At 35.9% G+C, this 24867-nt stretch overlaps 1 protein-coding gene across 7 annotated transcripts in view; it reads right to left on the bottom strand.

Annotated features, from left to right (window-relative positions):
* The window catches only part of LOC135165988 (RNA binding protein fox-1 homolog 2), a 160929-nt gene that overhangs the window by 32548 nt on the left and 103514 nt on the right, over window positions 1-24867 (bottom strand). For all 7 annotated transcript variants that reach the window (XM_064127855.1, XM_064127856.1, XM_064127850.1 and 4 more), the window contains 4 exons: window positions 22708-22974; window positions 22046-22099; window positions 11830-11922; window positions 2213-2267 (listed from right to left, as the gene is read on the bottom strand). In XM_064127855.1, coding sequence (XP_063983925.1) covers window positions 2213-2267; window positions 11830-11922; window positions 22046-22099; window positions 22708-22974 — 469 coding nt within the window. The remainder of the gene's footprint in view (window positions 1-2212; window positions 2268-11829; window positions 11923-22045; window positions 22100-22707; window positions 22975-24867) is intronic.

Here is a 24867-nt window from a genome sequence, read left to right on the forward strand (position 1 = left end):
ACACATCAATAAATTCAAATTCAAATTAAAAAAAAAACTTCATTCCAAACCCCCCAAATAAATCATCCCCCTCAATTCCCTCACCAAGGACCTAATTATCAATTATCCTCCCCCCTCCCCCCCCCCACTACCCACGAATAAAGAATTCACCGTTAACATGTTAATCCAAAGCCAGGAAATACCGGTAATTCGTACACCAAAGTTGGCAATGTTATACGAGTCATTAAATTTGCATTGTATTATTTATTGGAGTAAACTCCCTTGTGCAGGTGAATTTCACCCAACTACTGGGCCAACGGTGGGGATGAGAAGGGATTGGGGTAAATTTTAGACGTTGGGATTTTGATGGATGCACCAGTTTAACGGTCAGCGGGGTGAGTCGATCGGTGAGAATGCGGTCGTATGAATTTGGTTATAATTAGAGACTAGAGAAGGCTATGTTGGTTGTATCATGGCACAACGCGTATGCTGGGAAGCCAAGTGCACAGGAGAATATGCTCGTTATACCTCTGAGGCGTGAGTTTTCATCGGGGAGTTGAAGGGGCTTTGGGGAGGGAAGGGAGGGGGCTATTAGTATGGCAATGGGACTTTTTGGGCAGTGCCGTTGGGAAACGCTTGGCAGTGACGATCATTATTGTCACACACTTCGCAAAAGGATATTTATAACGTTCGAAGTCAATTAAACGTGGTTTATCATCGTTTTGGACTAATTGCTCGGCTGCAGCGAGGCGCGGAAATATTTTTTTTGGGATTTGTGGGGCTCGATCCGGGAGATGGATTATTTTTAGGGGAAAAGAAAGAATTTGGGATTTTTGGAAATGAATTTTATTGCGATTTTTTTGAAAATGATGAGTTCGGGGGGTTTAAATGGAAATGATTAATTTCACGTCCTTTTTTAATTAATTAGGAGCATCAAAGGCGTTGAATTATTTTTTTTTGGAATTTCTAGAACTCGATCTGGACGATCGATTATTTTTAGGGGACAAGAAGGAATTTTGAGATTTTCAGAGGTGAATTTTATTGCGATTTTTTTGAAAATGATGAGTTCGGGGAGTTTAAATGGTAACGATTCATTTTAAGTCAATTTTTAATTAATTAACAGGGTGAAAAGGCGCTGAATTATTTTTTTTTGGGATTTCTGGGGCTCGATCCGGGGGATGGATTATTTATAGGGAGAAAGAAAGCACGTCGGGGGTGAATTGCACTGCGATTTTTAAAATTGATGAATTTGAGAGGTTTAAATCGAAAGATTGATTTTAAAATCGTTTTTGATGAATCGCGGGGATCAGGACGTGCGAATTTTTTTTTCTTAGACTTTTGGGGCTCCATTCGAGGATCAGTATTTTTCAAATAAGGACAACAAGGAATTTCGGGACCATCTGATGCCAATTTTATTGGCAATTGAATAGAATTTTGGGGAGTGATTTTTTTTCTTCTATTTTCTTCACGATACGTCTTTTTTCTGAAAAGTCCATGTTTTGGTGACTGATAAAAATTATCATTGGTGTTAGGTTCGCGAAAAAAGCGGAATAAAGTTATGAAAATGCTTTAAATCACGCAAAATAATGAATATCATAAATGATATTTCTGGAAAAGCTCGGAAGAGATGAAAAACGAGTGAATCACGCTCTAATGCGGAAGTTTGAGAGAATGAAAGATGGGTAAGAGTAATAGTAGTCTGCTGGGGGGCAGGGGGGGTGCAGGGGGTGGCGTACGACGTGCAGCTGGCACGGTAATCCGGATTAAGTCAGCGTTCAAATGCCGACACAATTAAAACGAGATTAGACTGGGATTAGCGAGGTGGTCGATGTCCCCCTGCGTCACCCCACGCACGGGTCGCGTTACAAATCGACCTGGGGGTGTGTCTGTGAGCACTGGGACAATTTTTAATTACTGATGATATGAAAGCTCCTAATTTAATCTTAATTTCCTTTAATTACTAGTTTTTGGCGATAACAATAGTTTTTTCCCGATTTTGACTTTTGTTTTTTGAAAATATCTCGGGACGGAGGACTTTTGGGGGAAAATGCGTTCAGATCTTTGTTTTAGAAAATTCAATTCCGCAGAAAACATATCCAGGGTGTTTTGGCGATAAATCGAACATAGTTCGAGTTATTTGGGAAAAACTGCGGGGAAATGTTTCATTTTGTAGCGGCAGTTCAAACCAGAAATCTATTAATTTAATAATTAATTAATTAATGGGACCACTTACCGTTGGGCACTGTTGGTGGCTTTTTCGTCTGCACTCGAGCTGTTGCGTTGTTCACCTGCGAATCATTACAAAGGAATTAATTAGTCAAAAATCCAAATGTTTGCGGTTGGAAAAAGATCTGCAAAAGAGTTTTCTAATTCGAAAAATTTTATTTTTCGTCTATTATTTATTGTAATACTGGCGAAAACTCATTTACAGATCTTGTCCTATGTCAAATAAACTCAAAATCACGTGTATCCACTAACAAAAAAAATTTAATGCTTTAAAAAACGAATGAGTGACGATTACATCAATTTTTCTAAATTAATTCACGTAATTTTGAGTTTTTCGAAAAAAAATAGTAGAGGACATTATTATAGCTTAAATTACACTCCTCAAACTTCGTCTCAAGAAAAAAGACGTCCAAAAAATTTACCTTCAAATAAAACAAAAAATCCACAAAAAAACACTCGATAGAAATTTAATTTTATAATTTTTTCGACTGCAGTTCTTGAGTCGTGATTTGAGGAATCGGTAAAAAATACAATTATAATTCATTTTTTAATCATAAATGAGCATCACCCAGTGTCCGAAAAAAGTTCTTCCTATTTTTAAAGACTCAATTAATTTTTCCTTGATTATTCTCCGGAAATGTAATTTTATTAAATTTATCGCTGGGTCGTGACCTCTCTTACCGACTCGCAATTAAGAGGGCCATACCCCAAATTCGATTAATCTCAAAGTGACTATCGATTCTCGTTGAAGTACTGATGGGGACAATGGGGTATGCTCGCACACGAGTATTAAAATAATTACTAAAATTACTATAGATCATGGATCAATGGCACTCGCTTCATGCCCGACTGGAGAGGCACTCTATTCCCTTGGATAACTGGACTCCATAAACGTCGACATTTTAACAATCATTGTACACATATCAAGCCCTTCCGAGGGTTCCAGACCTATTCGACGTTGATACGGGGAAAAATGAAGGAGTGGGGCAAAATGGCACGGAGAAAGACGAATTTTGTACAAATTTCAGTTTTTTTTAAATTCTGAGGTGAAGGTCAAATGGTCACGAGGGTCAAGTGACCCTGGCGACCCTTTCTGACGTACTTGACAGCCGTCAAGGGTAACCTGACCCTCATACGACTTTGACCTTTCAATCTCCGCCCCCTCAAGTGCCGCTTGACCCTCAAAATTGACCTTTAACCACAAAAAATAAGTTTCTTTTATTTAAAATTTAAAATTGAGGATAAACTGATTGTAAGGGTCACACAAGCTTGAAAATCTATCAGGTCAAGGGTCAAATGACCCTATCTAATTAGCATTTTGACCCATTTGATCAGAACTTCAAAACTTTCAGACTCGTGACCTTCAGGATTAGTTCACCCTCAAATGTCACGACGGTTCGCTAGCCCTGAAGGTCGCAAGTTGACCCTCAAATGTCGTAAGGGTCCACTAATGCTGACAGTAGTCAATGGACCTTCGCGACATTAGAGGCTCAACCACTCCTGAAAGTGAATTTGTTCTTTATTCAGGATAAAGTCGTCTTCATGGTGAATCAACTCTCAATATCCTCAGGAACAAATGACCCTCAAAAGGTCGTAAGGTCCGCTCAATCGTGAAGGTCAAACATTCCCCGAGTCCTCCAGTATTAAACCTCTACTAAAAACAAAGAAAAAAACCATTGAATTTTGCTAATTAGTCTATTCTCTCGTCGTGTCATTTAGCCCCACTCTCTTTGACTCAATTTTTCCCCGGAGACTAATTATCTTCAGAGTGCGTCTCACATCCGGCTCTCGTCACGTGCATGAATTACGGTGAAATTTGTCTGGAGAGAAATTACTGCCATTTTTACCCAAAAAAAATTTCATAATTTTTCCACATTCTTCTCATTCCATGACTTTAATTAAACTCCACCAGACAAATTTCGGATATTATTAATTCTACCGCAGTACTACTAAACTAACCTGAAGTGTCCTCGTACAGTGACTAACTATTATAATAATTTAACAATCCGAACGTACATATCAACATCGTCCAATATCCACATCGTCGCGACGCACAAAAAACCAGCTAAAATCCTTGATAAACGAAGGAGCAGAAGAATAAATTTATTTGATCTTGCAATTTTAATTACTAGGCACCTGGGGTACATTTCTGAGAGCGTCTGCATCATCTCCCGGAAATGAAAGGGTTCCATACGCTTTGTGGGTCACAAGTGTTGGGTGAGAATGAGGTGGTAAAGAGAGAAGTGGGAGAGGTGTATGTGGTGTGAGGTTAAAAGAGGGCTCACTTTTTTTTTTTTACTCGGTGAGTAATTCGACTAACGAACAGTCTGGAGTGGTTGGGGTCGGAGCAAAATGAAGTACACGAAGAATTGCTCGAATTTGATGGATAATAATGGCATCTGCAGGTAGATTTAATGGAAAATCTATTTGAAAAACAGTCGGATCTTGATGGATGGATGGGATGGTGATGAAAATTAATTGGTAGATTAATTTCCAGGGGTAGATGTAGTGTATCTGCCAGTAGTGTGAATGCATCTATCGATAGATGGATTTAATCTATGCATCTATCGATAGATTAAACTAGATGGATTCGACAGATCGACAGATGGGTTTAATCTATCGATAGATGCAAATCTATCAGTACATCTAATGCATCTGCCGGTAGATTGAGGGCATCTATCAGTAGATTAAATCCATCTAACGATAGATAAAATGCATCTGAAGCAGGCAATATAATCTATCTGCCAGTAGATTAAATGTATCTAGTGATAGACCAAATGCAGTTGTACTGGCAGATCTAATGAATCTGTCGGCAGATAAATAAATCTATCGATAGATTGAATACCTTTGAAATTCTTTAGATAGATTTACGTATGGACTTAAATATATTCAATAAATCCAGTGCAACGGTCACATTAAAATCTACTCTTATCTTCAAACTAAATCTACATGTAGATTTGCTCAAGATCTCCCGAATTTCCTTTTTATTATAAATATTTTCTGACACAACCCAAATGACCAACCAATCCCCACACGGTACCCCACCCTTAAAAATACAATACCAGTTTTAAATGATCTCCAATTAGCGAAAAATCTGTCAATCATAGAAATTCATTTGCCGTCATCATTTGTATCCTTGAAACTCGACTCCAATTTTTTCCAATCAAAGAATAGGAAAAAAACGTAAAAACTACTATTTTCCCCTCGACCAGTTGTGGCTTTGCAATCTGCTTGATCATCGTGTTCCCGTGTAAACAAAGGGGCCAACCGCGACGGCCGTTGTTTGTCCTAGGGACAAGAGTGCGTACCCAAACCCAAATAAAAACACCAGAACCGGGAAAATAAAAAAAAAACAAAAACCCGATGAGGAAAATAAAAAAAAAAATACGAGGAACGTCGAATAAATGACAATTCGGGGGATGAATAAAACAGGGAAAAAACAAACTCGTGAATAATCGGGAGATGTATGTTCAGAAGGTATGAAAGTCAAGTGGGGTAAGTTGGACCGGTGGGGAAGATGGGACATTCAATTATTTTTTATTTCAAATTGTTGCAATTGATAGAAAAAAATTGTGAGACGTTGGCGGGATTTTTTTTGTGACTTTTTGATGTGCCGTAATGATTTGATAAGTGTAATTAACGGGGAATTACGCTGGGGAAAATGGACCCGATGAAAAGTTTGATTGAAACTTGTGGTGAATGTTTATCAAACCCCTCGAAATCTTGACGGCGTGAAATTTGTTAGTGGGGAAACTTGGATGAAATTTCGTGGGTAAACCAAAAAGAGAAAGGCACCAAGGGGTGAGAAGGGGTGGTGGGATATATGCGGGTCGCAAAATCTGCATTAATTTGACTTGCTAAGCCCGACAAACTCGAGTGGGGTAGGTAGTTGGGAAGCGGCGGGGTCGAGTGGATGGACCAGAAAGTAACAGGGGGGGAGGGGCGTGGTTAGGGGAAGGGAAAACGATGCACGTACGTTGGTACTTAGTACCGCAGAATACCACAGAGGTCGTAGTCTCAGGTAAGGACTGAGTTAATGATGGGAATAATGGAATTTTCATAAATTTTTTAGATCTCGAGATATTTAAAAGCCGATTATCGCGGAAAATAGTGGATTTAGAGAGAAACGTGATAAGGAATCATAAGTTGGAAATTTCCTGTATTATAAAAACCGTTTAGGGAGATTTTTTTGAAAAACCAGTCGTTTTTGGGATAAATGCAAAAATGTAAGCGAGTGAAATAGTGAAATGTTCGTAATTTTTTTAGATATCATATTTGCAGGGCCGTTATCTCGAGAAATAGTGGATTTAGAAAGAAAAGGGATAAGAAAATTTGGCTCGGATATTCAATTTCCTAAAAAAAATGTTCCGGGACATTTTTTCGTAAGTGCAATAGTTCTCAGGGTAAATGCAAAAATGTGAGAATGAAAAATAGTTGGAATAATGTCTTTGACTTTCGGAAAATTGTTATTTTTGGAAGTTTCTCGTCTATTGGAGTTTTTTCTCGCTAATCTTCCATCGTAGATTGCTTCGGTTGAGGGTCTTAACAACGTGATAAAAGGGAAGAACATTCTTTCCATCATTTTTAATACCGATAAATCCAAAATGATTTACAACCAACGTTTTTCTCATGGTTATTTAACTCGTGACCTGGACACTAACGGCATTTTACGATTTAACCCACCCTTACGACACCCCTCCCTCTCACCACCCCCTTTACCCGATGAAACGTACATGAAGGGTAAAGCCGGTGAGTCTGTCGAAGTACAACCATGAGCTTTTCGTGTCTATAATTCACCCGGAAATTGGAGCTTAACCACGGAATTTAAACGAATAAAAAATGACGACGAGAATATTACAACTGCCTTCCGTCACCTCCGCATTTTAACCGGGCTTTTACTCAGCATCCAATAAAACTGTTCCCTTTTTTATGGTAAATTCATTTCCATTTACGACTGTCAATTAATCGGGCGAGAGTTATCATTATTTCCGAAAATCATTTCAATGAATTTCATAATTAGGGAATATTTTTACCGTAGCTTTAACAACAGTCAACATCGACTTTTAACAAATTTTACAGTCCGTCTTGCCAAATTTTTAACTAATCAATATTTTATTAATCGATTCTTCGCAAAAATCGCCAGAAATGTCATTTTAATGGCACTAAAATTTTTAAGAAAAATTCCGCGTCAAAATATCATTAATAGTTGCCTCAACAATCGAATTATTATAAATTTCCAAATTAAATAACATTTTTCATCGAGGATTTAAAAAAAAATTAAGACTATACCGATCGCAAAAAACCTATTTCCTTAGAGTAAAACAAATAAATCCAAAGTGTTTGAAAAATTATCGTTCATCAATTTTCAAAATATTTTAATATTTATATTCTTTTCCGGAAAAATCCCCCTCAATTCTTCCATCTTCCCGACCTATTCCCATCGCCACAATTTCCCGAACCCTTACAACCCCGTGCCCTAAAAATTTTAATCAAAAAACGCAGCAACATTCCACAAAGAGCGTTCATTACTGTAATGTCGGGGTGGAATTGACGCTGTGCATATGCACACCAACAGTTTTACTCCGTCAAAGGTCGTGCGTATATTCGAATAAAAGCCTACAAAATTTTTTTCAAAACCCACCCCAACGGATCTCCATTATCGCTTTCCTCCTCGTTTCCCCGATTTTTTTTTTCTTTCTCGTTTTTTCCCCTTCTCTTCTCCTCTATTTCTCTCATCCGATGGATAAAACACGTGCACTTGTTTTTTTTTTCATGTCACTGGTTTCAATGAAATCCACCCCTCCCGACTAGATCATAAAACCGAAGGAATGATATTCATTCCATTGGAAATCGCAATAAAATGGAAATTTTTACCTCAAATTCTCATTTGTTATTTATTATTAAATATATTTTGCAATTATTGTTGTTATTATTATTATTATTATTATTCCTGATAATTACTAATAATTTTTAATTGTTGAAAATATGAATAAGTTCTAAAATTAAAAATTTAAATAATTGAACAAATGATTTATTAAAAGTAATTGAAGAATTCATTTTTTTTAATTAAAGAGATGAAAAATAATTACTGATAAAAATTTGTTGTTGAAAAAACAATATAAGGAATGGGTTAACTCTCATTTGATTTAATTTTTTATTGATTTTGACATTTTTTTTACCGTGAAAGTGTGAAAAAAAATTTAACGTTGTTTTTACTGCTAATGATTATGATTTTTTTTATCACACGTTTTAAGAGAATACGACAAATGTTCGTGATAAGAAATTACAGTCTGACGTGACCGTGAAAATAGTGAGTGATATTGTCGTTGGAAGAAATAAAGTAGAATAATCGATTATTAATTAAGACGGGGTTTATTCGAGAAAGGATATTATTTCGTGAATATTTTAACGCGAGTGGATTATTCGCAGGGGGTGGGATGGATATTGTCGGGTGGCGCAGTCATAATGTCTGTTTATTTAATCGATCGGATAATTGAAATGGCTATTTTCATGGTGAATTTTGCATTATTGAAAAATTTTGTTGAAATGCGGAAAATATTTTTCAATTTGTGAGGAGAAGTGAAATGTGAGATTTTTATAGCGCCGAAATTTTTCATTCTCCATTTGTCATTGGCAAACCAATTAGTTTAATTTGATGATGTGGTCAACATAACAGAGCCATTTTCCAAATTGGAAGAGATAATTAGGAATGATTGGAGATATTGTGGGGAGGGGGGAGGTTGTGAGGATAAAAATGTTGAGATTTGAATAATTAACTGATTGAAAAATTAATTTTAAAGCTGTTCTTAAATAATTATAGTATTTCCCAATTTAAAAGATGTTCGAGAAATAATTCATTTGTTATTATTTATTACTTATTATTATTGCTTAATAATGACTCGATAAAATTTTTCATCTTTGATTTTTAGTCATAAAATGTTTCTTTACTTCTTCTCGTTAAAATAATTAACTAAATAATTAATATAAATTGAAGAAAAATTCTGGTAAAGTGAAAAAAGTGAGAGAAAATAGTAAACTAATAGAATAATAAAATAAAAATGAATTATTATTGAATTTTGATAAAATGTCAAGTTTAACAAAAATTTAAGTAAAATTTCACTGCAGATGCGGCAGAATTTCGAATCGACGATTAAATAAATTAAAATATTTTCAATAAACAAGTTCAGATTGTGAATAGGAACCAAAATCAGTCGGAAAAATTCACTCTGCTGTCATAGTTTAAGACGAAAAAAATATATTCCCCCGAAATGGGGTATTTTACCCGGTATGACAAGACCTGGAATTTCATTATCCCTCGGGTGCTAAATATTTCTCACCCTCAAGCTCCTTTCTCCGAGCTTTTTCCGGTGGTTTATATTTTCACAAGCGTAAATTCCCTGTACGAGGACACTTACTTTTTATCCCGGTGCCCACATGCGTGTCGAATAAATTCATTTTTTCTCCTCATTAACAAAATTAAAGAAGAAGAAATTCAGTGGCTGAGTGATCGTCAAATAATTAAAAACGCATCAAATTAAATTCAATTAAAAAAAAATCAAATCACAGCTCAACTCAGCTTTTAAAAAAACGTTAATTTAATTTGGAAAATTGTTACGTTAATTGACAATTTTTTTATTTGCTATTTTGTTGATGTCGACTCAAGCTCAGTCCCTCCAATGTCAAATTAACTTTTTTTCACTTCGTGATGATCAATGGAATCTCTGGTTCTGAATTAAAAGCCCTCACTCAGCCCCTGAATTAAAATAAAAGTTGAGAGATGTTAATCGCAGCCGCAAATCTAGCAACGCCTTCAATACACTCGGCAATTCAAATTGTCGACAGTGAGAACTATAACATGTACTCTATTGTAAAGAAGAAATAAAAAAATTATATATTACTGGTGCGAAAAAAAAATCCCTCGTACTCTCACGTGACGTTAATTACTTGGCATTTCACCTCCAAAGCTCAAGTGAGAAAAAAACATAACAACAAATGAGTATTTTCTTTACACGTAATAAATAAATAAAGCGTAAACACGAGTGCCACATGGTACAAAAAAGATGAAAGTAAAACATTGAGAAAATAATTAATTGATTGTAGGAAATATCAGTTATTCAGGAGTGAAAAGATGAAATTTTCAAAACTTTTGTTTTACATTTTCTTAATTTAAGACAAAACGGTAGGTTCTACGAGAAAACTTTATTAAAGCAATTTTGTAGAGGATCTAATTTCTAAAAAAAAATCTCTAGTGAGTTTTTTTGATAGGAGTATTTGTTAACGAGATAAATCATTTTTAAACAAATTGTTGTAATATGAGATGGACGAATTTGATTTTTTTTCAGTGTCATGTTCCTAAGAATATCTCGACAGCAATTCATTTTACAGAAAAAAGTCATAAGACAATTTTATAGAGAATTGAATTTCCAAGAGAAAGTTTCTTATCACTTTTATCGATAAATCCGTTTGCCACCGAAATAATTTCCTTTTTACTCAAAGACAGGCACTTCACCCCTGAATAACCGAATAAAGAATTGAAAAATAATTGTTAATAAATATTTGCCACATGTTAAATGAAAATACAAAATGCACCCTCCATACATCTGTACAAATAACGTGTGAATAAAAAAAAAAATCGTGAGAGAGCGGGCAGTGCGAGTTCCTCACAATAACTTTTCCTATATTTAATGATTTTCTTCATTCATTAAATCGCTCCTTAATTTTTGATCGATATTCTTTCGCATATTCTTACCTTTATGGGTAACACTTTGGACGTGAGGTTGGGTCCTCCTCAGTGTCCTCAGTTTGCCCAGTACAACTTTCACGAGACATCGAGAGAGATGAATATAAATATCAATTTAACAAATTCATACTGAATTTTTTTTCTTTCGTTTATCTCTTTCAATAATTATCTCACTCGCTCGCTCTCATCAAAACGAGATACATCAACCACAATGAGTCGTCATCTCTCTCTTATAATCTCGCAACAATTCAATCGCCCTCGCGAGAAGCTCTACAAGGGACAATAAGAGATTTTTCCTTTTATAAAATCCAATTTCATCTCCTTTTCGTTAAATTGAGTATATTTTAGTTTTTTGTACGGGCCTGCGGTTTTTTCGGGTACTAAAGTACTCTATAATCTAATGAAAATCGGGAAAATTTGCAAAAAATCACGTGATCTTGTCAAAAAAAAAACAAAATCCCCATAACGGTCCGCGTTTTTTGCAATTTTTCCACGAAAAAAAAATAATTATCAAGAAATGAACGTCTCAATAATTATTTACAACAGTTATCCTAATTAATTAAAATTAATCAGTAAAAATACATACAAGCAAGGACGCGTGCACGTGTTAATGTCGTGCAGGCGCCAGTGCTTCAAACCTGTGAAATACAAATTGAACGAAAGAGAAAAAAAAAATTTATAAAAATCAACTAAAAATATTTTTATCAATGAAAATATACGAAAAAATGGTAAATAAAATGAATGAATGAATGAATCTTATCCATAATATTAGATAACGATATAAATATGTATTATGTATCATGTAAATGTAAAAAAAAAATTTTTTAGATTTAAATATATTTATATAAGTAATAAGAAAAAAGTAATTTTTTTTTCATGCACACCTCAATCTTTCTGCCCTCAACCACGGTGCCGTGTAGCCTCTCACGTGCCTGGTCCGCATGGGCACTATTCGCGAATGTTACAAAACCGAATCCCTGCATGCAAGGACAGACAAAACAACATGCATTAAACTCAACTTACAGACTCTGCCACGCTCGACGGGGCACGTCCCGCCGACAAGTATTAAATATTAACATTTTTTTTAAACTTGTGTATTCTGTCAGTTACAGTATCATGACCTTGATAATGAGTGGGTCAGATTTTTAATTCGTGTATTCATCATTTTAGTATGAAATAATTTTCATTTCCATCGAGTTGAAAACATTCGGTCGAGTGAGACTTGAAAGTGAGTTTAGATTTTCGTGGATATCTCGAGACCGATGAGTGACAGACGGACGAGTCAAGGCTCGTTGTAAAGCTGATGAAATTTCCGACAAAATGAAAAAAAAATTATCCCAATTGAGCCGGTAGATCGTGAGATAATCGACGGAGTACTTGGCGCGAGACACTACCGCAAATCCAAGTTCTCAGACATTTTTCTGGGGAACTTATGGGGCAAAATGGATGATTTTTTTTTCATTTTGTGGGAAATTACGTCAGCTTTATTTTGACGGGTGACTCGACTCTCCAACTCCGTTGGGTCCAGAGATAATTGAGTATTTGTTGAATATTTTTTATCGATTGACCGAATGAATTTCAACTCGTGAGAGTTAATGATTTCTGTTTCCCTCTAGACAACACATTTGTCACATAAAAATGAAGAAAATATCCATTTTTTCACTTCGTCAGTGGTAGAGAAGGAAACCCAGAAGATATTAATTTGCCTACGACACAGGTTCTCGGCTCTTTGTCTCGCACTCGGTCTCATTTTTATTTTTTTTTTCTCTCTTTATTTCACTCTTTCTTGTTCTCCATCATGATGCTCATGGACAATGAGTCTGGAGATGGAGTGGGGAGAGGGGAGGGGAGGAGTAGGAGGTAAGAAGGGTTGCTACGGATAATTAAATCGTCGGACTCAAGACGAGGTCTTCGAGGGAGAGAAAAGACATTCAGGTTTTCACTGCAACTTTACTACATCCTTTTGTCGTACATCGGTGGAAGGGATAAGTGAAAGAGACCAGAGGGGATTCATTTTTCCTCAGTTTGGAGGCTTTCAAATGTACAGAGGGAATGATTGATTGAATGATAAATCAATTGTCTCGATTGATTCAATCGAAACAATTTTTTTTCATTTTTTATAAAGGTGTATAAAAAATTTAAAAGACTGGCAATGATGAATGATTTTCAATCATTGATAACTCGGTACTGGCTGAGTAAAATTCGACGAATTTGCCACCAAATTGCAGGGTATTTCTCAAGCTTCAAAATGAGGGCAGACTCAATCGAATCGCATCATTTGGTTACGAGATATCGATGATTAAATCCAGGGGAAAATGAATGAAATCATAAACATGATTTTTTTCCTCCAATTTTTCAACTAACAAATTCAATGGAATACCAATAAAATCGGCTCAGAAATCGAACGTCAGGGGTGCAAAGTGCTTTTACCCCTAAACGAATTGGTTAAGGTTTGCCCTGGGTATATGTTGGTGGAGGGATGTCAATTGAGTCCAGAAGTGTGGAAAAGAGATGGATTCACGTACGTACGTTAGAGAAAAGGGAATACGAAGATAATCGAGTTTTCAAGGGGGTTGGAAGTGGGTACGGGCTGAGGGAGGGGAAGGGGGAGGGGATTGAGAGGCCACCATCGGTAGTTACGACTCCCTTGGACGGTTGCAGAAATTACGTTACTCAACGGAGAAATGGAATGGGGAGTAGTAAAAAAAATATCGCTGATAAATCAATTCACGAGGGTTTTACGACTCTTTTTTTTTTGTTTTTTAAATTGAGTTTATGGGCACGAGCGGGCGAAGGGGAAGAAGTTCGTTATGGGAGACCATCCCCCTCCCCTACACGTAATCAATTTATTTGCAGGCTTCATTAGGAAACGACAGGAAACTATTTTTCTTTGAGTTCCAAAATTTTGAGGTTAGGGTTTGGTCTATGGGGATGATAGGGGGTGTGATGGGAGAATGAGGATAGGCTAAGTCGATAGGTCGGAAATTCCCGATGAAATGAAAAAAAAAATCGTCCGTTTTGATGCGCTAGGTCCTCGGAAAATCGAGATTGTACTTAGCGCGAGCCTCTACCGCACGTCTCAGTCGCCAAATTTCGTTTTGGTTTTTCGAGGGAACGGCTGAAGCAAAATGGAGGATTTTTTTTTCAAAATGTGGGGAATTTTGTCAGCTTTTCAGCGGAATAGGAGTCGATCGAATATCGGGCGTCATGTCAGGTGATAAAGAGAATTTAGTCTGTGGCTCGGTAAAATACTCGGAATTATTCATGAAGCCAAAAGGGAATAATGTTTTTCCACGTACCGAACGATAGTTCTTCCGTATTTTCTCAGAGCCAAGGTGAAAGAGAAACATTAATTGACGGTGTGTTTGCACGGAAGTGAGGATTAAAGGAGTTGTTAAAAAAAAAATAAATAACGAAACGTTTATGTAAAATAGATGGTCGGGCTTTTGCCTTTGAGACCCTGGGCAAAGCCCCGAGAACTTTCACCAGAGACTGAGGTACACCTTTGGCACAACGACAATGTTATTTAGACACCGTTAATCGAAATACCCCCGGCCCTTTGTGTCAACGACAGTGTCGCAAATTCTCATTTATTTTATTATTCTCTTTTTCAGCGAGAAAAAAAAATATCTTTTGTTCTTGCTTTTTGTTTAAACTCCTGTGTCAAGTGGACTAATTGGTGTAACTCGAAAAAAAAAAAAATCCCTCTGGGAAAGGTATTTTTAACGTTAAAATTATGAAAGAATCAACAACGGTTTTTTTTTAGGAAAAAAAAAACCTGATTTTTTTTTGCTGTTTTTGAGATTTCTCTTGCAGGATAAATTGCAAATTTTTTCAAGAAAATCTGGAGTCATTATAGTCACCTTTGACACGGTCGGGGCGAGTCACGGGGATAATTGGGGTGTACCAATTGCGATTAGATGATCTGACACACGCGATGCGATTTTTTTTTTCACTGCATCTTATATTTTTTCTCGGGGACTCGGTATCAAGGGTTCTTCGTCGGATAATTACGGGGTGGTGTGTACAAGGAAGGGGACATGAGTGAAGAGTGAGATAAAGAGCTTGACATCTAGGTTATTGACCGAAGCTGCAAACAATGAATTTATTTCATGTTAAAATATCTCTTTTTCTTTCAATTTTTCTCTTCTGGGTTTCTTGTGTTTCCAGTGTTTCATTGAATTGTGTGAATTGTTACTGCAAAATAAAATGATAATTTGAAAAAATGGGGAGCTTCAACCGTCCTTGCCGCCCCTTCAGAAATTTCAAGAGCCCTCAAACGTTACTGATAAAAAAATGATCTATTGAATTAAAAAAATAAATTGACTGAATTTTTAACAAAATTGAATTTCCAAAAATTTTCATTATCTCATTTTCGAGTTTCCTCAACGGAGATGGAGAAGTCTCCCGGCAGTCACTGTCAAATCCGAGAAATTTTCCACTTTAGAAAATAATTTTTACACCAATAAATTCCCTCAACAAAAATGCTAATAAACTCCCAGATTAAAAAACGAAATTCAACCGTCGAAAATTCACTCAACACCAGAATTTTAATGAAAAAAAAAAAAAACTCAATTGAAATTCAAAAAATGTCGTCGGTCATCCGTGGGATCGAACGTGACAACGTCCGCATGATAATATGGTGATACAGATATTCAATAATAATGTGACGAGAAAAATCGCAACGATAAAACCAATGGCGTGTAACAGTAACTAATCATGATTAAAAATTTAGTCATCAATTTTTCATATCAATTCACATTATTTTTTCAAAATTTATTTATTTGTGTGTCTGCCGAATGTTAAACGGGTGAATGAGATAAATAAAAAGCCAGCCTCTATCTAAACACATACGGTGAGTGGTAATAGAGAAAGATATAATGAAAGCGTATAAAAAATGTAAATGTTTCTTCTCTTCACTTCCGTTCGAATTAATCAATAAAATAATAGAAATTAATAACCCGTTATTCACCTAAACGTAAGCGTGCGTCTACTATTTACATACAATGAAGAAATTTTTTGTTACTTTTTTTTTTCTGAAATTTTTATATATATATTTTTTGTGTTTTGTGGTGTGTCAGTGTTTTTTTTTTTTATTTCATGGGCATCGATAACCGGTAATGGACAGGTAGATGCAATCTATCAGGCAGATTTAATCTACCCGGTAGATCTCATCAACCGGGTAGAGCTGATCTATCGGATGGACGTAATCTGTGGGTAGATTTGTGTAGCTGGATAGATTTCAATCTGTCGGGTAGATTTACGGAATTGAGTTGGTTTAATCTATCAGATAGATTTCAATAACTGGATAGATTTTCATCTAGAAGGCGCGTTTGAACAACTGGATAGATTTAATTAATCGGATATATTTGAGTTATTGGATAGATTTAAATCTGCTCGGTAGATTTTGTACGACAGGTAGATATAATCTACAGGATAGATTTGATCTATCGCATCCAATCAATCTACCGAATATATCTGATGGAGTCGATAGGTAGAGTTGATCGAGCGAGTAGAATAAATCTATCTGCCGGAACATAATCTACAAAATAAAATTGATTTATCCAATCTATTTAATCTAATCGATCGGTCTACATTATGTCTACCCACAGATTAATTTTCTTTATAAGAACAATTAGAGTTTGTGACGATGCAATAAGTAAACTCATGCTTCGTTCCTTCGGGAATTTTTTTTATTCTGGAAATTTTGATTTTTGGATTTGTTTCGACGACAGGTGTCTTGAAATTTCTTGAATTTTTTTAGATGTCTAGGACGACAGAGTCAGGTAGAGCTTGCAAATGTTATAGTATAAAATTATTAATGGAATTAATCAACTAATTGTAAATAAAATAGAAAAAAACTTTTGGCTGCAACGAGAATTTTCTTTTCAATTTAATAATTCGAAAATTGATTTTTTTAGGAAATTAATTGAGTTTTGAGTTTTTAGGGGGAATTGTCCTCTGCGTGGACCAGTGGGTGACAATAATAGACCAACTAGAATTATATGATAAAGATGCGGAAGGCTTTTTTATTTCTAGCTATGGTAAAATGCAACAGCTCGTTCTAATAAAAAACAAACTACTGAAAATGGGGGGGAGGGGGGGTAAACACCATTGGTTATTTTTTTTTTCATGTATTATACGAAAAAAAATTTAATGAATAATTTTTCTCGGCAAAATCGAGAGCTAGAGACTTCCAATAAATTTATGAAAGTTCATTTTTCAACTCTTGATTATTCATCACAAAAATTATTCATTTGATATTTTTTTTTTTAATGTGAAACGCGCAACTGACACTGGTGCAATATAATCAAGTGTTACGAGGGTCATTCAGGTGGATAACATCTTCAAAAATAAAAAAATATTTTGTTTAAAAATTAATATAAAAAATTGAATCGATGAAAAATTAAAGAAATAAATGTTATCACCCTGATTATCGAAAACAAAACCATAAATTCCTGTGTTCGACTCATCAAAAATATCCCAAAACATTAAATAAAATATATAAAAAATACAGAAAAAAAAAATTCAAAGTTGCTGTCACGATTCAATAAAAGTGTATAGCTCTTTGAATAGTAAAAAAATTTTGCATCACGTTTTGTTTTTTTTTCTTTTTTTCAAAAAACTTCCAAAATGCTGCACTTCATATTAGGGATGCCACATTCCATTTACATTGACGAAGCCTTTCGAGAGTAATCAGCCTCTTAATTTTTTATTCCAAAGAAACAAAAAAATAAATAAATAAAAAAAGATCTTCTCATGATTTTTGGTTTACGGCTAAAGCACAGTGCTTTTACAAAATTTAAGACACTACCCGTCAAGTCTAGCTTGGCGTATCAAATAAATATATAACGACATGGGTGTTTGTGTATAGTGTACGTGTGTGTGTTGATTTATTGTGTGATGTAACATTTGCAGAAGCAATATGGTGACTGAAAAATGATTAAAATGATGAATTGAGGGAGGCAAATTTGTTTTCTTCACGTTGTATTAATCCGTGAAATTATAATCTACAATAGATTCAGCAGATTTTATTTGAAGGATAGATTTCGGTAAATGTAATCTATATAATCTGTTACCTACATTTAATCCATTGCATATGGTCTTCCCCTAAGGCAGATTAACTCTATTTGCTATATTAGATCTATCAGGCAGATTAAATTTGCGTGTTCGGTTGAATCTACCTGACAGATTTAAGCTCTGTCAAGCACTCATCGCAGATTGATTTTTACTTGACACTTTTAATGTATCAAGTAGATTCAATCTCCTCACAAAACCTCAATCTTGTCCCAATCTACATTACCACCAGGTAGATTCAAATCTACCAAGCAACTTGCAAATTACATGACGTAGATTGCAATCTACAATCTACTGAACAGATTTAACGTGGCATGTAGAGGTAATCTGGGGGATAAGAAAATCTATAAAATACCTAATGAATAAAATCTACCGGCAGATGTGCTTTAACCTCAAATATCTCGAAAAGTACCAGAGCAAAACAGATAATTTTTTTTAATAAAAAAAAAATTCAGTCTCCATCAAATATCATCAATTGCCACTCTCCACCCTGTCATCCATCTCAGTTACCCCGACATGGGGTGCATAGAAAACAGAATTCATAATCTGTTCCTAATTTGTTATTAAAATGATTTGCCTCCCTCATTTCGTTTAAAAAATGTATCCTTACATCTAAAATACATGAAAGCGCTGGCAACACTCCTATATTGACATCCCTGAAACATACATTGTACTGTACACCCCGGAAGATGGCAGGGGATGAAATGAGAGAACGAATAAATTTTCTATTTTCTTCTACATTTGTTGGAATGTCTAAACCCCCATTCCCACTCCCCAGATCGATTTTTTTTTCTTCCCACGCGTGTTACGTATGCGGATGCAATACCACTGATGAGGACTGGCCGTCACCTTTACACGTGTTATTTTTTTGCATTTTTTTTTTCGCATTAATATCTCCCGAACAAATGTGCATTTCATTCGTCGATCTAAAAATAAAAAAAAAAATATTCGAAAATTTAATGGCCCCGGAAAGTAATTTCACCCTTAAGTGGGGGTAGACTCAGACTCGAAATCCCTTGAAAGCTGAAAAATCGTGAAATCGCGGGGATTTCACAGAACGAGATCAGTCCAACTGATCGACAATTATTCGGTAACGATTCACCACGCGAGAAAACAATGCAGCATGAAAAACGAGGTCGATTGTCGGAGGTTGAAATCCCAGTAAAAAAAAAAAAAATGTAACAAAGAGGGAGGAAACGGGAAAGAAGTGTGGAAAATACCAGTCATGAAGATATTGATCAGCTGTATAAGTACGAATATTTGGATTATGGAGTTTAATTAATCCCATATAGAGGCTGTGAGGGTCACCCGGAAACTGAAAACGGCCCGTTACCTTCCCGAGCCAGTCCTAAACTCCAGCTCTAATCCCCTCTCGCCTACTTCAACCCCCAAACCCACCCCATCCCCTCTTGGTGAAAATGCCTGTCCTTCCACGGTGCATTCTATCTCCACCCCCTCTAAACCCTCGCCTCTTTGGCTAAAGCCTTCCACCCAGGAGACGTGATTGGTAGTTACGATGGCGGATGTGACACGCGAGGTGAACTTCCGGCATGAAACGCCCGTTGAGTAGAGCGAGGCTCGTACGTGGTCGGACATGGATAGAGCCGATCACGAGGTCGAATTCGAATGAATGATGTTGTGATTTTGGTGAGTGAGGGGGGGGGGGGATGAATATTTTGACTGGAAAGAGATAGATTAATCTGAAAATCTACCTATTTTTGGAGGGTAAATCTACTGATCATTTTCATTTTTTTTTGACAGTGATATCAATCACAATTGATTAAACAAAATCTATTTTAATTGGTAGATTTGAATCTGTCAGTTGATAGATTACGATGTGATATAGCCGATAGATCACAATCTACTCGAATTGGTAGATTTAAATTTACTATGTCTAGTAGATTAAAATCTATCATACTACGAGAAGTGACATCTACTATATTTGCCAGATGAAAATCTACTGTACCGGGCAGATGAAAATCTATCACAACTCGTAGATTAAAATCTAACAATGTCGGTAATCCTCGTATTTAAATTGAAATAACTTGACTTTCATTGTGAAGTGAATTCTACACTTTAGTAAAATCTACGATCCCCTAACTGATAGATTAGAATCTATCAGTGTGAGTAGATTCTGATCTATCAATTCGAGATCATCAGACGTTATCTAACACAATCCTCTGCATTACACAGGATTGTGAACAGACAATAATATAACAAAAATTTCTCTTTCATCCCCTCAAAAAATTTTCAATCTATCAATAGATTCTCCTGCCCCCCCCCCCTCCTCTTCACCAAAATTACCCAATATAATTGGCAATTAATTTGACAAAGTAACTTTGATAATTAAAACACTCAATAGCCATTTGTTTCGTTCAGTCGAGGGTCAATTTGTATCGATGTTGATCGATTCTAATTATAAAATCGGTCAGAGGTGATTTAATTAACTGCAAACAAGGAGGTGGGGGAAATTTGAGAGTGGCACGCGGGGGTAATGGCGACAGTGCTGAATATGTAAGCTCACCCGGATGCCGCATGTCACAGAGATGTATTACTGCGGATCTTATCCAAATATACCCTACAAGTTTCCACCGCCCCCACTAGTGTCCACTTCGAGGGGTCTGTCATCCATTATTGAAAGACATTAGCATTTCAAACGCGATATTTTTTTTCACGTTATTTTTCTTATTTTGTTTATTCGTTCTCTCATTATTTCGGGTGTTTCTTGATGGCAAAAAAAATTCTGGGATTTTTGGCAAATCAATGTTTATTTTACCCCACAATAAATTGGTATGAATCGATAAACAAAAGACTACCCGATAGCCTTTGGTAGATTTAAATCTAACAGCATGATCGATAGATTAAAATCTACAACTTCTGGTAAATCTACCGAATCTATCAGAACTCTCAAATCAATCGATTTCAGATCATTAATAACACTTTGAAAGCCCCCAAAAATGGAATATTGCCATCACCAAAACTTAAATTCAATTGAAGTGACTCCAAAAGTGTTGCCAGCGCGCTGAAAATAATCACAATGATCCTCACGTAACAGATGAACAATTGTATCTCAGGATAGCTCTCGAGAGAAACTTCAACTAAAATAGGACATTCAGAGTCCTCTTTAAAAACCCCTCGAGACATCTTTTATCCTTCAGCGCAAATTGACGCGAAAAAAGGCCCAAAAATGTAAAAAAAAGGCCGTTAAAATTGCGAATGAAAAAAAAAATGGAAAACGCGAAATGGAAGAGGGAGAAAAAGTTTTAACGACGTGGCCAGTAACTTCTGGCCCGAGGGCGATCCTGCGAAACAATTACCTCTGCCCCAGTACATCTCTCTCTTTCTCTCTCTCTCTCTTGCCCTCTCCAGATACCCCAGGATGTCGCTCTGTCACGGAGAAAAGTGCCAGAAAGTTTGCCAATAAAGAACTTATTCGTTAAATAAATGCAACAAGATCGCTAACAAGTTTCATTCGCTTTCTAATTATTTTTAATTAATTCTCAGGGTTCACTTTTTTTTTATCTCAGCGAAGAGCAAAACCTCATTAATAACCTGAGGGAATTTACTACGAAAAGTTCAGAGGGATTTTATTAATCAAATAAATTTTTGTTCAATTAAATTTCAGTTCTCAATTTGTTTTTTTTTTTTTTTTATTATTTTGCATTTGAAGGAGAAAGTTGGTTTGGGGGTGAATTCACTGGAGGTTAAGTGCAAGTTTTCTCAGACTCTCTCTGGAGTTGTTGGGCTTTTTCTACCCCTCTTTTATTTAAACTTTATTCTTGCACTTTTCTGCAAACTTAGACTTGCAGAGGTACGATCTCAAGTTTTTTATCTGATACCGAGAAAAGGGGTAAAAAGGAATGGGAGAGGGTTTCGGGGACTTGGCAAGTTGGGGAAAGTGGATAACTGGACGATTCTGATGGAATCTCGTGGTCAATCGACATCCTGGGGGGGAGAAGGGTAGAGATGCTGAGGTGGTTTCTCTTTCAGGGTGGATCGATTATGGGAAAGAATATTGCTTACCTTGCTGCCGCGCTCGTTAAAAATAATCTCAACGTCTAGTATTGGACCGTATTGCTGGAAAAAGAAAGAGGAATTCAGTTTCTGAAACGTGCTTTCGTTTTGAACGTTAATTATGTCGGCACTAATGAAGCAATTTAGATGAATTAAATTTCATTTTGAAACTTCGGATAAGACATTTGAAATGAAAAGAAAAATGAGACGTTTTACTCAGCCATTTTTGTAATTAACGATTGAAAAAAACTGAGTTTAAAAAAATCATTACCCAAAATAATTGAAATTCTTTCTTCATAAAACCTGAATTATCTAATTAATGGGGAGGTTTAGAAGGGAAGGTCTCTGAACCTTCTTTGTAGGTCACAAAATTTCACGTGAAAAATTCCTTATCACATTTTCCTCTAAAACCGGTCGTACTTCAAGGAAATCGATAACTGATAATTCTTGGGAGCCATCAGCTGTAAATATTTTAAAGGGCGAACTAAAGCACATCATCTTCAACTATTAATCTCTCCCGCGGAAATGGTACAATTTAAATGACTCAACTCTTATTTTCTAGTTGGAAAGAGTATCTTCCAGATGAAAAAAAATGACGGATTTTCACTCAGTCAATTTTAAGATATGAATTAATGATCGAAAAATAATTTTAAAAATTCAGTTGTACTTACACCAAACATGGCCCTGAGATCAGGATCTCTGAATCTGAACGGTATATTACTGACGTGAAGACGTTTAGGTTGTCCCTTGAGATCAGTGCCCTGTGTAACAGTGGAAGGTGTCGTTGTGCCAGAAGTAACAGGGACCATATTGTTGCCCTCAACTCCAGTATCCTGATTAGTATCATTTGCCCCAGACGCTGCTGACGCTGTCTGTTGACCACTGCTGTTAGCTGCCGCTGCGGCAGCAGCTGCCACTGCCGCCTGAAATACCTCAGACTGCAACAGAAATCAAAGGGGAATTTGTAAAAATAAATTTTACAAACTATTTTATTTTCATTGCTAATCCAAAGCGCCCACACGTCCCATAAACATGTCCATATTTTTCTCTTGATACGTCACACCCGTGCGAATGTGTGTAAATGTATGCGAATGTGTTCAGACGAAGCGTTAAAAGATAAAGAAAAAAAATCTTAAAGTTTCCGATCTCTGTTTTTTGATATTCCAAACACATCTGCTAAATTTATGACTCATTTTTTGGTTTTTAAAAATTGTAGAATAATAAGTTTAATGACTTTTAGCAGGAAAATAGAATTATTGTTTACATTGAGAATTTTCGTACCGAAAAGTATAAGTTAAATGATAGATTCAAATCAATTATAGATTATAGATTTAAATCTGTCAAAAATTGTAGACTTAATCTACGATGAACAGTTCATTTAAATCTACCATAGATGACAGATTTTTCAATCTATCGTCAACAGTGGATTTAAGTCGGGTATTGGTGGTAGATTCAAATCTACCATGAAAATTATATGTTAATCTATATTTGATAGAACAGAATCTACCATGTTTTGTAGAGTTGACTCAGGATAAAATCCACTACTTCTTTGATCGATTATCCTGAATAAATTTCGCCTCATCAATCGGGTCGGTATCCCCGGATAACGGTAGATTTTGATAGATTCGCATAGATTAAATCCTACCATCAACTTTATGCGGCAGTAAAAAATTCACGACTTCTCTACTCGATTATTCTGAATAGACTTCGATCCATCGACATAGATTTGCCCCTTCAACAATAGATTTTGATAGATTTGGGTAGATTAGATTCTATTCAGCAGTAAAATTCGCCATCTTTATGATTGATGGCAGTGAATAAACGTCGATCAATCCATAAAGATAAATTTTCCGAATCCATCATAGATTTTGATAGATTCGGGTAGATTAATCTCTACTATAAACTCTATCCGCCGGTAAAATATATCACTGATTCGTAAAAATAAATTCCCCAACCTATCTCATTTTCACATCTAATCCGGAATAACCACACGCGCCATAAACATCTACATATTTTTCCCCTCGCACGTCGTGTGCATGCAAAAGTGTAAATGTTAGGAGAAATGCAAAAGTCAAATAAAAAAAAAAATCCTACAATTCTCCCCCCAGCCCCTTGTTTGATATTCAAACGCATCTGTCTCGTTTCTCGATCACCCCTAAGTGCCAGTCATTCGTATACGCGAGCTGAATATCCAGGGACAAAGTATTCTGGAACAACGCTTCCAGCTTAACACAAATACATTCACATTTTTACATTCACCAATTCCCATCTCCATCCCCAACGGAAAACATTCCCTTTACGTATTCAACTCCTGGTGCACAGGGCTCTCAATCTCCCTTCGTCTCTGTCTCTTTTCTATTTTAATACTAAAACATTCCGAGTGAAACCCGTGTAAATCAGGAATAACTAATTGTGACAAAACGTAAAAGTGTCTCGGTGAGTGAAAAATTGAATCAATCTCCCTCCCCTTTTTTTTGTAGCACAACAAAATATCTTCTGCAAATATATGTTTCAGACAAATATTTTTATCACATATAATACCACAAGTGGTTCAAAATTATCGAATATTTCCCGATAGATTCGTTGCAAACAAATGAAGGAGTCAAGTTTTTCAGGCTAAAAAATCACGAGTGCGAAGCACGAGTGATTTTTCCTGAAAAACTTTACGACTTCATTTGTATGCAGGGAACCTAGAGGGAAATATTCTATAATTTTGAAGCTCGAGTGATATTCAGGGGATTATTTTTCCTATCCAAATTTCGGCCAAGAGAATTGTGCCATGACATGAAAAGAGGTTTATTTGGTTAAGTGTCGTTTGTTTACCAAAATAT

This window comes from Diachasmimorpha longicaudata, chromosome 9 (assembly GCF_034640455.1).
Source record: "Diachasmimorpha longicaudata isolate KC_UGA_2023 chromosome 9, iyDiaLong2, whole genome shotgun sequence".
Classification (NCBI taxonomy): domain Eukaryota; kingdom Metazoa; phylum Arthropoda; class Insecta; order Hymenoptera; family Braconidae; genus Diachasmimorpha; species Diachasmimorpha longicaudata.